General features: G+C 45.3%; 1 protein-coding gene across 1 annotated transcript in view; it reads right to left on the reverse strand.

Moving 5' to 3' along the window:
* Positions 1–451: 451 nt before the first annotated feature.
* ITGA9 (integrin subunit alpha 9) overlaps positions 452–14,124 on the reverse strand; it is a 378,558-nt gene continuing 364,885 nt past the window's right edge. Inside the window, exon 28 of the mRNA XM_032162085.2 lies at positions 452–5,064. Within this exon, the coding sequence (XP_032017976.1) occupies positions 4,966–5,064 (99 nt within the window). The 3' untranslated portion in view covers positions 452–4,965. The remainder of the gene's footprint in view (positions 5,065–14,124) is intronic.

Raw genomic sequence — 14,124 nt, forward strand, 5'->3', positions numbered from 1 at the left:
AATGAACAGCATGTGGAATATGAACAAGAACATAACTATTAATAGACAGATGAAGGAGAGTGAAAACCTAAGAGAATACAATATTTGTAAATGTGTAAGAATGTTATCAAAATGCTTCTGGAAAAATGCTTAGTAACTGGTAGACACATGTGAAAGAAGTCTACTGATAATAAGGAATCCATGCCATTTAATTTGGGCACATTTATCTCAAGATCAAGAACCTAGGTGTAGCCCTGGGCCAGGGGAGTTGGGATGATGCAGAGAGAAGGTGGTACCTCTTGTGTGGAGGCCAAGGACTGCAGACAGTTCAGCCACATCAGGTGGGTTGTTCATGTGAATTAGATGGACCTTGATGTTCTCTTTAATGCTCATGTTGTATTACATTGAAACCCTAGCTTCAACACTTTAAAAAGTTCTTACTAGCAAATAAATTACAGATTGAACTCCTGAATTGTTTGCAGCCATTTTTTATTCCAAACATGTATGTTTTTGTAAACCTGACATTTCCCAAACAGTGCAAGTGAATCAGAAGTGACTGCTTAGACTTTAATACACGTGACATTGTGAGGCAGTACACCCTCCCCCCACCCACCAAAATTCCTCGGTGGAAATGTACATGGATGCATCAGTGAAGTTCTGGAAATGCAGATAGCGTGGGTGCCTGCCATGCAATTAATCACTCGTAAAGCTTTTAAACTCACTCTGCCAGTCACACCATGCACATTAGAATTAAAACAACAACATCAACAACAAAAAAACCTTAACATAGTCTGAAATCTAGATCATTGTGCTATGAAGCATTGCACCATGTTGGGAAATTTGTTCACTTATTTCCCCCATGTGCTGAAAATTCAGAAGACATCCTAGAAGTTTCATTTTGGCCCTACTGGCTCTGTATTCTCCCTTCAGTTATTCTTTGTTTCAGAAAATATTCTCCACTGTGTATATTATTACTCTATATATCAAAATATCAACTAAAAGTGTGCATACTAAAGCATTTCTGAAATGATGCTCACTTTCTGCCTTTTGTCTACTATAGGCTCCAAGTGACAATCCTTTCCAGCACCTCTAAATTTTGAGAAGTTTGAGCCAAGTATACAGTTCACCAGATGTACATTTCACACGTAACCCAGATGTAACTGCATGCATCTGGCCATAATGCCTTACCCGAAAATAAAAGTCATAAATAACCTTTCAAAAAGCCACCATGTTGGGGTTCAACAGGTAGCATACAGCACATGGATCGTCTGGGGACCTGCTATGCTTCCGCATGGAAAACAGGATGTTCCCAGGAGTGCTGTTGGGTTTGTTTTAAACCTCGTTGCCTTTGGCTCAAGGGCAGTAGCTACATGATTTGGTGAAGGAGGACTTCCTAGTGGATCTTCTACAAGGTCTACCATACCTCTGAGTACCCACGATGCTGACAGAGTTTTCCTGAAGAACTGCCTGAGGAAACCTCAGTGCCGAGTGATTCGGAATGGATGCCTATCAGTTGCCACTAAGCCAGTGGACCCTACCCCTCCTGCTAGTGTCCCCTTGTTTCTGAACGTCATGGCCTCTTGTGACAGCTCTACGGCTCACTTGGGGGATGTTCCAAACTCTCCTGAGTCCTATGTAAATTGAGCATAAGCAAAACTTTTTTTTAAAAAGGGGCACTTTTACTCCATTTTTACAAAGGTCCTTTTTCATATTTAAAAAGCATTTCAGTTCTCTGAACAGTTGGTTAAAACCACATTGAAGATTCAACTAAAAGCTGAAGGAAACTGAAATAATACTGCTCAGGAGAATATCTTACAGGATTCCACAGTGAACCCATGGAGGCAGGAAGGGGAGAAAGTAGAACATACTGTAGAATTTTCAAATAATATTCTGGAGGGGTAACACAGACGTACTGATCCACCCCTTCTGCTTCCCCTGAGAGCATAGAGAGGGCTTCTGAGCTGGGAAGGAGCTTGTGAACTGCCCAAGTTGAGAGAGCGCTAACGATATGCTTGACTTCTCTATCACTGCACAAAATGCTTAACTCCCCAGTCCCCGTAGCCCACCTGCTACTCAGCATGATCAGACCAGCAGAGGCATCATCCTTCCCCAGACAGGTTCCTGGGGAGGCTTTCAGTATCTGCTTGTGGTGATGCCAAGGCTGGTTTTCTTACAACCTGCCTTTATAAAGTCTTAGTGACCTCCTGGGTATACAGCTCCTCATGTGGGTCCACCCATGCAGAATCGACCAGAAGCAAATAGGTCTCAGCTCTGAGACTGCCCACGGGAGTCTACCCTTCTCCAGTGGGGCTTTGCTGGCGGGCAGAACATGGGCCTGCGAGTCACCCTTCTACACTGTCACCAACGCACCTACACCCCTGGCAGGAGGCAAGTTAGTTGCTCTAAGTGCATGTGGCCAAAGCTGTTGATGGTGCTGTTGCAGGAGTATCACCTAAGAATCCTAAATGATTCATTAAAGAAAACATGGCATTATGAACAAGAGACCATCAAAGGAAAGCTGCAAATGGCATCCCATTCAAAAAATCCACATGCCACCCTGAGGCAAAATGTCCCTGAAGTGTTCTCTGGGGAACCTCTAGCACCTTGCGCAGTGCCTGACACACAGCAGGGGCCTCATAAATGGCTGTTAATAAGTGATAAAAGCCACCCAAGACTGCTTTTCTTATTGCTTTTGATAAAACTCATAAGCGAACTGAGTGACAGCTGCTTTCTTTGCCTCATCCTGCTCCATGTAGCTACCTCTGTGCCTCCGTCCCACAGTTAGATGCAACATCCCTGATTTCTAGGATCAGCTTAGTTCATGCCATTGACCCTTGGTTTTTTTGGTCTATTCCCATGTTCACCAGGAAGAGAAGCATGAGGTTACATTTGTAATCTCCCTGTAGCAGAGTCAACTGCATAAGAAACCAAAAGACACACCTGCTCCATGCCAGGTTAGTACCCACCCATCACCCTCATACTTTTGCCAAAACCTTAGGTATGCTTGTGAGTATTAGCCAAGTATGTGTATTAAAAATCTGTCTTCCAAGAAGTTGAGTTTGATGTCTTTTTGACAATGTTCACGGACTCCCAACATGTTAGCTTCCAGTAAAAAAGGTGCTATAAGAAAGATACTTGGTTTTATAGGTTGTTTCATCCCCACTGGATGCCATGTGTATGTAGCTGGCACTTTGGCAGGCTGTAATAAGCCATTAAGACTCCGTTAGACCCTGCTCTTAGCCCCATGTTTTCTGTCTTACTAGATGGTTATCCATTAGTAGGAACAGCAGCCATAGCTGTTAACAGTTATTGAGTTATCACTATGAGCCAGGTCAGTGCTGAACATGCTACATCCATCATCTCACTGCCCTTTCAGAAAATGACACTGCACTCAAAACTAAGCAGCACAGTGCATCTCACAATATATCTACTGTCAAACAGAGAGCTTGGATACTGAAGGCCATAACTCAGCACTCACACATGCAGGGGGTGGGGAGGGGCAGTGCTCTGCTCAGATCCTTTGCATCATTTCTTTTGCATCATTTCCCTGTGTCTCCCCGGTTGAGGATGCACCTGTGGTTGTCCTTTAGAGGACTGTCCTGAGCTACTGGAGCCATTATGCCCGCAGGAATTGAGAACAGAACGTTTACATCTCCTCTGGGTGCAGCCAGCCACTTGATTCAGATTGGGACACCTCTGAGGCCTAACTTTCCCTCCGGAGTTCCCCTGATCAGGCTGAGGCTAAGCTCCATGGAGCTCTCCCTGAAATGACAAACATTTGCCTGGTTTTGTCTCCTTCCTTGTCCTGCTTCCCCCACTCTCTTACTAGTATCCCCTGGGAATACTTCCTTAATAAGTTACTTGCACACAAATCCTTGTTTCAGGGACTGCTTCTTGGGAACCCAATCTAAGACATTTTTTTTTAAAAAACGGTTAAATGGTCCTCTCTGGGAAGGAATCTGCAATTACCACTAGCTGGCACAGCCAGGGTGATAGGGGAAATGAAGATCTCTCAACGAAAATTACCACAAAAAGGCAATCCCTCACAGCATTCAGACCCAATTCTTCGCTTAGGGGACAACAATTTAGTCCTTGTGGCGTGTGAACTCTGATGCAGGACGTCCAGGATGAGACGCCATTCTGAGGTTTACCAGATGACCACGTGGCATTGCTCCAAGCTTTCATCCATCATCTATGTAGAAGCAGGGTGACATGTCTGCTATATAAAGGTGATACAGAGCAGACTTCTTGCTAGGGATCAGGTTTTCCATCCAAATTCTTGTTGGGAATCTTCCAATGAAAAGTGCATATGAAAAAACACTTACAGTTCTTTAGCACACATTAGCATGTGACTCTACATTTGATCGAGGCAATAAAGATGTGAAATGTCTTAGGGGTCTTGCCATATCCACAGTTTATATGCACCACTGCCAGCCTGGTGGATTCATTATGTGAGGTTTCTTCAACTTATTTCATCTGTAAGTCTTTTTAAACAACAAGTTCCAAAGTACAGTAAGATTTTCATCCTTTAAAATTTGTATTCATGGACATGTACTTCCAAGATTTTAGGCCAGATATCAGTGCTCGAGTGAATTATATAACTATTTAATAGAAATAATAAAACATTGATACAAATATAAAGACATAATCAGTATAAAAGGCTTATATTTATAAAAATACTTTAGGTAACAGTTTTCCCCTGAGGGTTGACCATGCATGTTGCATCCATAAATATTGCTCGGCTCTGCAGCTCGCTCTCCAAAGTTCAGAGTTCATCTTTAAAGGAAGTGGTGCTGGCCCCGGTCGTGTGTGACCTGGCCGAAGTGGCTGCCTCAGGCTGGCACCTGGGCTTGACAGAATGAAGAAGAGAACAGCATCAGTGGGGCCTCCGAAAAATCTGGAGAAGATTTTTTTCTTCCAAATATGGAAGATACAAAGATCAAGGATGACAGGCTAGTGATCAGGTCATGTGACTTGTGTGGCAGCTCACTGGTTTTTCTGGACCCAGTCCCAACTGTCTTCATTCTCCTTCCGGTTCTTCTCAGCTTCAATAATTTCTTTGTACCTTCGGCGAAAGAAGCCCATCTGAAAGGCAGAAAGAAAAAGGAGAAGCTGAGTTAGAAGTGCTGAAGAATCAGCCATTGTGACCCCAGCCTGTCCCTGGGTAGGTGTGAGGCTTGGAGGATCCCTCGGATTAGAGAAAACACTGGCAGGAAAAACATGCTGTGGAGACACTTTTCAAAATGCATGGACTTCCTGCGGGTGATATTAGGTAAGCTGTCTGTTCCTTGTAAAATGCATCTGGTGTAGTGTTTTCCAGACTGCGTGCTGGGGAATACTAGTTACTGAGAGCTGTTCAAAGGTGTTTGGGAGTAAAAAAAGGTTTCATGGCTGGGCGCAGTGGCTCACGCCTGTAATCCCAGCACTCTGGGAGGCTGAGACAGGCAGATCACTTGAGGTCAGGAGTTTGGGAGCAGCCTGGCCAACATGGTGAAACCCCGTCTCTACTAAAAATACAAAAATTAGCTGGGCATGGTGGTGTGCGCCTGTAATCCCAGCTACGTGGGAGGCTGAGGCACGAGAATCGCTTGAACCTGGGAGACGGAGGCTGTAGTAAGCCGAGATCGTGCCACTGCACTCCAGCCTGGGTGACAGAGCGAGACTCCATCTCAAAAAAAAAAAAAAAAAGGTTTCATGGTCAAATAAGTTTGGGAAATGTGGCTTTTTTTTTTTTTTTTTTGAGAGTCTTAATGTATAGTGGAAAGTAAAGGATCCATTGCCATTAATTCCGGTGGGGGAAAAAACCAGGAACCTGACATTCCCCAAGCTTATTTGGCTTTTGATAAACCTAGTATCTTGAGAGATCTTAGCCATCTGTGGAATAATTTAATAAATACTGCTCTCACATGAGAGGCTGTTTAAAGCATCTGCAGGTCTGCATTCTACCTTGCTGTCATTTACATCTTTCTCTCAAACCCGTGGCATTTGTGCTGTCTGTGCACCACAGTCAGCAGCACATTCTCACCTAGAATGGGCGTTTCATCCTGACCCAGGATGGCAATTTCCTCTAGCTTAGTTCTGAAAAGACCCTGCCCTTTGATGTTACATTGGGTCTTACAACTTTTCGCATATGCTAAGACAAGTTTCTAGTTTTTCTCACATAGTCATCACCACCAAACAGTTAAGCAACGTTTGTAGCCCAAAGCTTACCTTTCCTCCCATGCTCTGAGAGACTCGGCATCTCTCATCCTTGGCTCACTAACATTGGTGGGCTCTGTTTATGAGGTCAGACATTCCTCTCTGCATCTTCCTTTAAACATAGCTGACTGTATCGGGTGTACAAATACCCCAGCTCCCTCTCTCCTTGGGTGGGATAACCCTGAGGTGGACGTTCTACCAGTTTCTCCGTGGAGCTTGCCTGCAGAGGTAACCAGCTTGATGACAAATCTTTTATTGGCTTCCTTCCCTGCTCTCCAACAGTTTTTCCTGAGATCACCTTCCAAATAAATGTTTCAATCCCCTTGAATAGAGGAAATCAAGCAGAGACACACACTTGACCTGGTGCTGGCAGGCCTGCCACACTGCAGGTTTGTGGTACCATGGTATCATCAGCTTGCAATTCCCAAGTTATATTGGAAAGCCCTCAAGACTCTCTGCAGTCTGCTGCCAACAGTGTATGTACATATAAGACGTGTCCTACACAAATCATGAAGCAAACCCAGCTGTCATGGGCACATCAAATGTTTTTGTTGTCTGTGTATTTGTCCTCAGGCTTCTTCACTGTGAGCCAAACATCCAGGGAAGCATCACAGCCACCCTGATGGTCATAAGCTCCCCTGAAGAAGGGAAGGCAGGTGGAGCTGAGGAACTGTCTGTTGCCACCATCTTTCTACTTCCCTAAAGGGGGCTTATTGGCCATGCCAAAGACGAGAACTGTCAAGAGAGCCACCAGGTATCTTCACCCATGTTGCCAAGGAGATCCTGAGCATTCACTGTGAGTGGAAGTTGATAAGGTGGTGCAGTTTGAATGACTGGGAAAGAGCAGAAGCTTTCTTAGAACAACTGGCAAGAGTCTTGTGTTCTGAGCTTCAATCCTCAAGACCAGTTTTATAAACAGATATTGAGTTCCCGGTGATTTCAGCCCTGGAGGTTTCTTCCCAGCATAAGACCACATTCATCAGAATGCCACGTTCTGACACCCCCACACATACACTTTCCTCTCCTGAAACCTCTTCCACCTTCTCTCCTCTGTAAGAGATGTGGAAAAGGTGCTTGGCCAGAATTTTCTGGATAATTAAGAAAAAGTCATAGTCATCATCCCCACAGCACACCCACAGAAGGCCAGAAAAATGGACCAAGACTGAATGGAAATCTAAGAAGCTACTGCTTGAAGTGTCATCCTTTTGTGATAAAGACGTGGTTGGCCAAGAAAACATGACCAGATGTGGCTGGTCACATGCCATGAAGGAGAATGTAATCATGAAACTGTGGAAGGATGTCACAGGGAAATAAGATTCTCTAGCACATACCTTTGGCTGCTGATGTTGTAATGTGTCAATAATCCCAGGTCACTCAGCTGTAATTTCAGAGAAGTCACATTTCCCTACCATGGCACTATCAAGCAGAATCTTAACAGTCGGCCCCCTTATGATCTCCTGCATTTGTCTTAGGACTCTTTGAAGGCAGGCTTTGTGCTTTCAATCCCCAGCACTCAGCATCTCACCTGTCCTTGGTACCAGTGATAAATTGCAAAGATGCCCACACACCCTCCACACCCTTTACCATGTGACTCTCCAGCTCTTCCCATCGTGAGGCGGAGTCTATTTTCCCAGCCTTGATTCTCCGCTGAGACTAGCTTTGACAATTGGGTGAAAGGGAGGAGATGTTGTGTCTGTTACACACTTAGTCCCCAAGGGGCCTTGCACACTTCCAATTACTTTCTCAGAACCCTGCCCTGCTTCCACACAAATGCCTATGTCTAGCCTGCTAAGAGACTAGTTTTTTTTTGAAGCCCTCCCAGACTAGCCAACTCCCAGCTGCCTGCAGAGGCACATGTAAGTCTCACTGAGCTCAGACTGCCCCGCTGAGCTCAGTCCAAATTGCCAACCCACAGAACTGGGACCTGCATAGATGGATATTGCTTTTAAGCCGCAGAATACTGGGGTGGTTTGTCATGTAGCATAAGTTAACTGGTACAGACTCGGTATTTTTTTTGCTGACTTAATGAACCAGACAGACAGCTGATAGGGCTCTAGATTTAAAGAGCATCAGTTAGTGTGCCTTGCTGAACTGGACTTTTCACTTTTTTTTTTTTTTTTGAGACAGAGTCTCACTCTGTTGCCCAGGCTGGAGTGCAATGGTGCCATCTCGGCGCACTGCAACTTCTGCCTCCCAGGTTCAAGTGATCCTCCTGCCTCAGCCTCTCAAGCAGCTGGGACTGCAGGCGTGTACCACTCTGCCCAGCTAATTTTTGTATTTTTAGTAGAGACAGGGTTTCATCTTGTTGGCCAGGCTGGTCTCAAACTCCTGACATCAAGTGATCCGCCTGCCTCGGCGTCCCAAAGTGCTGGGATTACAGGCGTGAGCCACTACGCCCAGTCTGAACCAGACTTTTCTTGTTCATCTCTGAAAGTGAGCTGGCTCACTTTCTCATAACTATGCTAGTGTAAGCATTTGATATAGACAGTGTGTTAACAATCTGGAAAGGATTTAGAGCACCTGAACTCACTCTTACATGTGACTTTCATGTGCTCAAGTTTTATGTATGCTAACAACAAGGTGAAGGCACTGTCATCTCTTGCAGGCACCCAGAAGCAAGCTTCTTTCTCTCAGTGGAGTGGTGTCAGCATTAGGCCTGAAAATCACCCCCACCCACCCCTGGCTGAAACAGCCTTGCAAGCTCTATGCCCCACTCTAACACTGCAGGGTCTCCAGTCCTGTTCCTAACACAGCCTATGCATAATCTCTTGGATGGGAGGTCAGAGCTACCATTGATGTATGTCTTCCTTTTTTTAGAATATGAAGACCATTTCTTAAAACATAATGCACTCTCATGGCTAGGGAGTTGTAGGTACAGTAGTGCAGGTGCTACACTGCATTTAAGGGGCTGGGGGATACCACTCACATCACAGATATCATAGATGTATAAGTTTATTATAACTGTTTTCCAACAGATGGCAGTAGAGTGTCTTGTTCTCATAAAATCAGAGTTTTCTGAATTTTTTCTGACAGATGGAAGTAAAGAGTCTTTAGGAAGGGGTGCTATTTACTATTATAGTTTGCACAAAGGTACCCTATAGTCTAGTGGTGGCTCTGTCAAACTAATATTGTTTCTTTTTTTTTTCTTTTGGGTGGGGGATGGAGTCTTGCTCTGTTGCCAGGCTGGAGTGCAGTGGCACGATCTTGGCTCACTGCAACCTCCGCCTCTTGGGTTCAAGTGATTCTCCTGCCTCAGCCTCCCAAGTAGCTGGAATTACAGGTCTGCACCACCACGCCTGGCTAATTTTTATACTTTAGTAGAGATGGGGTTTCACCATGTTGGCCAGGCTGATCTTGAACTCCTGACCTCAGATGATCCGCCTGCCTTGGCCTCCCAAAGTGCTGGGATTACAGATGTGAGCCACTGCACCCGGCCTGGGAAAGTTATTTTCTGGCTTCGAGCCATAGTGTCTTCGTCTCTGCCTAAGAGATCAATGGGATTCTCAGACCTCTTCCAGCCCTGAAACATCATGACGGCTTTTACTGTTTTCCCCAAAGTGAATTCAAGGCTCTAGGCTGTGGGCCACATAGCTGGGTACTCAGGACTCACACTAAGGGGGAACAAGGCACAGAGTCTTTGTCCCATCTCAATTTTTCTCAAAGATTTTTGAGAAATTTTTTGAAAATTCAATTTTCAATTTTTAAAACTGTTAATTTTTGAAAGAAACAAATAAAACAGAATTTAATAATATTTTAAAAGATTATGAGGTCTTTGAATTCACAAAACACATGCAGTTATGTTCACTTATTTAACTTTTATAGTCTTTTGAACTGTGGAATTTTAAGGTCAATTTTACCGATAAGGAAAGTAGGCAAGGCTTGATGGAGTTGAACACGTAGCTCTTGATCAGATGTCTTATAATAAGTGTCAGAATTGGGGACTTGCTAAGTAAGTCTAGGACTCTTAACTCATGTAACATAGAGACTGCCTGATTACCTCATCAAGAACGGAAAAAATATCAGTTCTCTAAAAATAAAAACTCAAAATAAGCAACCCATGAGAACAAGTCACCGAAAGTAATTTGCAAGAACCAGAAAAAAGCATGTTATATTCTAAATGCCCTAGAGGCACAATAGTATTCCCAACAGTTCTCAATAAATGCAAGTCAATAAATAAAGAACAGGTCTTCCTAGCTAACATTTTCTAATAGAATGTCAATTAGGAATGAGGAAGTGAAAAACTAAATTTAGCAAGGTTTTTGTCATCCCCTTAAGCAAAGATAATGACTTCAACTAAAGATAATGGCTAAAGATAAACTATAAAAACTAAAGACTAAAGATAAAGATAACACTAAACTAAAGATAGTGACTCTGAATTTGATGATCTAACAAGTACAAATGATCCCCAAGTTACCATACCTCGACTTAACAGTTTTTTGACTTTATGATGGGTTTATTGGGGTATTAAATGCATTTCTGACTTAAAATATTATAAGTCAAGGAGCACCTGTAGTTCCTTTGCTTAAGAGATACATGGTCTAAATCTGTAACTCTTCATACACATGCCAGGAAATCCACGAGCCCCTTCAGCCTGCTATAGTACTTCATAGCCAGTCCTACCTATTCCATTACTGCCAGTACCCAAAGTCCCCCTACACTTGGGAAATTAACACATCCCAAGGTTGAGTAGGCCTCCTTCAGACATACATACCCGCTCATGTGAGCACGCATGGGTGCCTTGGGGAAAGCTTTGAGAAGCACTGGGCAAATCTGTTTTTGTTGCCAGCTAAGCCCACCCTGAGGGTGCTGGGAAATGATTAATGATGGGCTAAGCTGGACGTCCAACAGCCCCACACTCACTTCCAAGCCAATGGAGTCAATGTTTTTCTGCATTTTTTCTGGAACCTTCCAGTGCTTGCTTGGAGGGGCAAGGGGCTCTGTTAACTGTTCTGTCTGTAGCAGAAGAAACATGGAAACCCTAGAGGAGGTGACTCAAGCCAAGCTTTGCTTGGCTAGAAGCCGAAGAAACAGTGTGCTTTCTGGGTTTTGTGTCTGCTGGTCCTGCAGCTCCAAAGAGCAGCTCCCTGATCCCTCCTAACAGACATACACAATTTTCTCATATAACCCTGTATCCAAAAGCAGCCAGAAAACTCCTAGGGAAACAACAGATTGCCCCAAACAGCCTTACTTAGATGGGTGCTACGTGAGGCATGAGGCCTGACCGAGTTCTGGGGTATCCACCCTGCAGCAGCAGCCTCTTCCTCCCCAGCCCCCTGCAGGGTGAGAGGGACCAGCTGGACGACGCCATGGCATCTGGTCTCTTGGGGGATCCTACCTACTCCACGGCCTTTGGGTTGCTTCCTAGACAGTGATTCTGAGGACCTGGGACAAATTCCTTTTTTGGACTAACTCAAGACTTCATGTTTATAGTTCTCTTCAGTTACTTGACTATTTACATAGCATGTCTCTGTCTCGAGATCCCGACAGTGCAACATCAGCCCAATATTTACTCCCAAGCATAAACAAGCCCCCACTGAATGTCGTTGGCACATGGTTCTAATTGAGGCAGTGTGAAGGGTGTGTGTGCAAGCACATGGGCATGTGTCTGTGTATTTTCTTTTTCTTTGGAGGAGAAGCAAGGATGCCCTCCCAGCCCAGTTTGAAGGGAAGGTGATAACCCAGTGACCTCTGGACGGGTTGCCAAATCTTACACATTGTCTGAGCCATTTTACAGATTTGTTTTCTAAGTGTTTCTGCCTTAGGTCAAAAGTAATGCTCTCAAATAAAAACCATGAGCCCAAAGCCAGTCCTAAAGCAGCAGGTTCTTGGAACAGCCCCAACTGACAGAGGGTTTGAGGCAGCCCTTTTCAGAGGGCTAGCAAACACATTCTGCAGCCTGCCTCTTTGCCACTTGAGCAAGTAGGTCCTGGGCCTCCTGGGAAGAGATGGCCATAGGGCTGGCAAAGCAGTCTCACTTCCCTTTGCTCCAAGCCATCTCGGTTTGCAAAAGGGTCAAATGGGAGAGAGAGGGTCCTTGATTGACAGCAGTGAGGGAGGATATGGGTCTCTCTCCTTCACTGAGTGGTGGCCTGTATGTTTTGGCAAACTGCAAACAAACAAGGACAGAGCTGGGGAGGGGAGGAGGGTGTGAGGGAGGCAGAGAGAAAGACAGGGAGGGAAGAGCTTGGAGCCGGAAATAAGGGAAGGGGGGTGTCTTTCTTCAAAAGGAGAAATACCCCATCATCTTCATTCTTTCCACAGAAACCAGGCTGGCTTATATAAGCTGAAGGTATTTCTTAAAGGTGTCAGTCACACACAAAGTTGTTATCCCTTCTGCACCTCTGAACAATTTAACTTTCTCCTCCTAAACAGGCCTTTATGATTGTCTTGAAGAGGTGCCAGGCCCAGGCATCTTCCAACCCAGTCAGGAGCTGCAGGAAAGGAGAGGGGACTCATTTGGACTTTTCTTCCTTTAAAAGCGTTTCATATTTCAAAGTTTTCTTCCTGCATGGTGGTTTGGCTGGCTACTGTAATCCTCGCACATAAAGTTTAAATTATGGCTCCCAGTGTCTGCTAACATCTCAGCTTTGGGAAAGCTGATTAGGATCCATTTCAGAATTTGAAGAGCGGTCTGGTTAGCTTGGGGCCCTCGTTGTGGATTTTGTGTCAGAGCCAGGGCCTGCTGCCGCCGAGCATGAGAGGATGCCTGAGATGCCAGCAGATGGGCTTTCTCGAAGGCCGCCGGGGAGCTGCACAGGGTCAGAGGCAGATGAGGGGCTGGGCTGGCTGAGCACATCAGCAGGGAGCCTGGAGCTCAGTTCTGGAAAAGACACTTGCTGACCCGATAAGGGCTTTCTGATTTAGGTAAACAGTAGCACCACAGGGCATGTGTAGGTGGGGCCAGGGGCTGGTGGCACAGGCCAAGTCCTGCTGACCTTCAGGGCTTTGCTGAAGCTGATTTTCCTAAAGGTCTTCAAGACTAGGTGAGGGCTCTGTTGTTGAGGCCAGGCATGGTGGCTCACGCCTATAATCCCAGTACTTTGGGAGGCCAAGGTGGGTGGATCACTTGAGGCCAGGAGCTCAAGACTAGCCTGGCCAATATGGTGAAACCCTGTCTCTACTAAAAATACAAAAATTAGCCAGGCATGGTGACACATACCTATAATCCTAGCTACACAGGAGGCTGAGGCAGGAGAATTGCTTGAACCCGGGAGGTGGAGGTTGCAGTGAGCCAAGACTGTACCACTGCACTCCAGCCTGGGTGACAGAGTGAGACTCTGTCTCAAAAAAAAAAAAAAAAAAGAAACAGATTAGGTGAGGGCTGTTGTTTATTTATCTTTGTCCCTTTGCCCAGGGCCTGCCACCTAGTAGGGACCTACTACTCTTTGCCTAGTGAACGTGCTGGCCATCTTGCAAGCATAAAGCATGCAGACCCTCAGGCCTGTGTGGTGCTATGAATGTGGCGGCATGGCCAGCTGCTCTGCTCAGCTTTCAGTACCATGTCACGATTCACGTTTATGCAACACTTTTGGGAACAACCACTTTTGGCTCAGGAGCTCAAGGCAGCAGCAAGTGACCATAGGTAGCAATGTCAAGAGCTACTCTAGAAGGACATTCAAGAGCCACGGTTCTGTAAAGGGAAGAGGACTTCAACACTGTCCCCGCCAACCGCTGTCTTCAAAGGCCCTCAGTGAAGTGGGCAACCGGTCAGCAGTGGCAGCTGGGTAACACTCAGTGGCTTTCCCTTTGAAAGGAATGGAGGAAATTACATGTGGAATACGGCAATAAGCCGGAAACATTAAGACCTCCCATATAAGTCAAATATGAGGCTGGAGTTTAGGCCATCAATCAACAGGTCTTTGGGTTACTGCACTGTACTGTCTGTGATACCGAATCACTATTCACTACACATAAGGTATCATTCTTAGGTTGCAGACATGGGAATCA

Source organism: Hylobates moloch, unplaced genomic scaffold (assembly GCF_009828535.3).
Source record: "Hylobates moloch isolate HMO894 unplaced genomic scaffold, HMol_V3 SCAFFOLD_8, whole genome shotgun sequence".
Lineage (NCBI taxonomy): Eukaryota > Metazoa > Chordata > Mammalia > Primates > Hylobatidae > Hylobates > Hylobates moloch.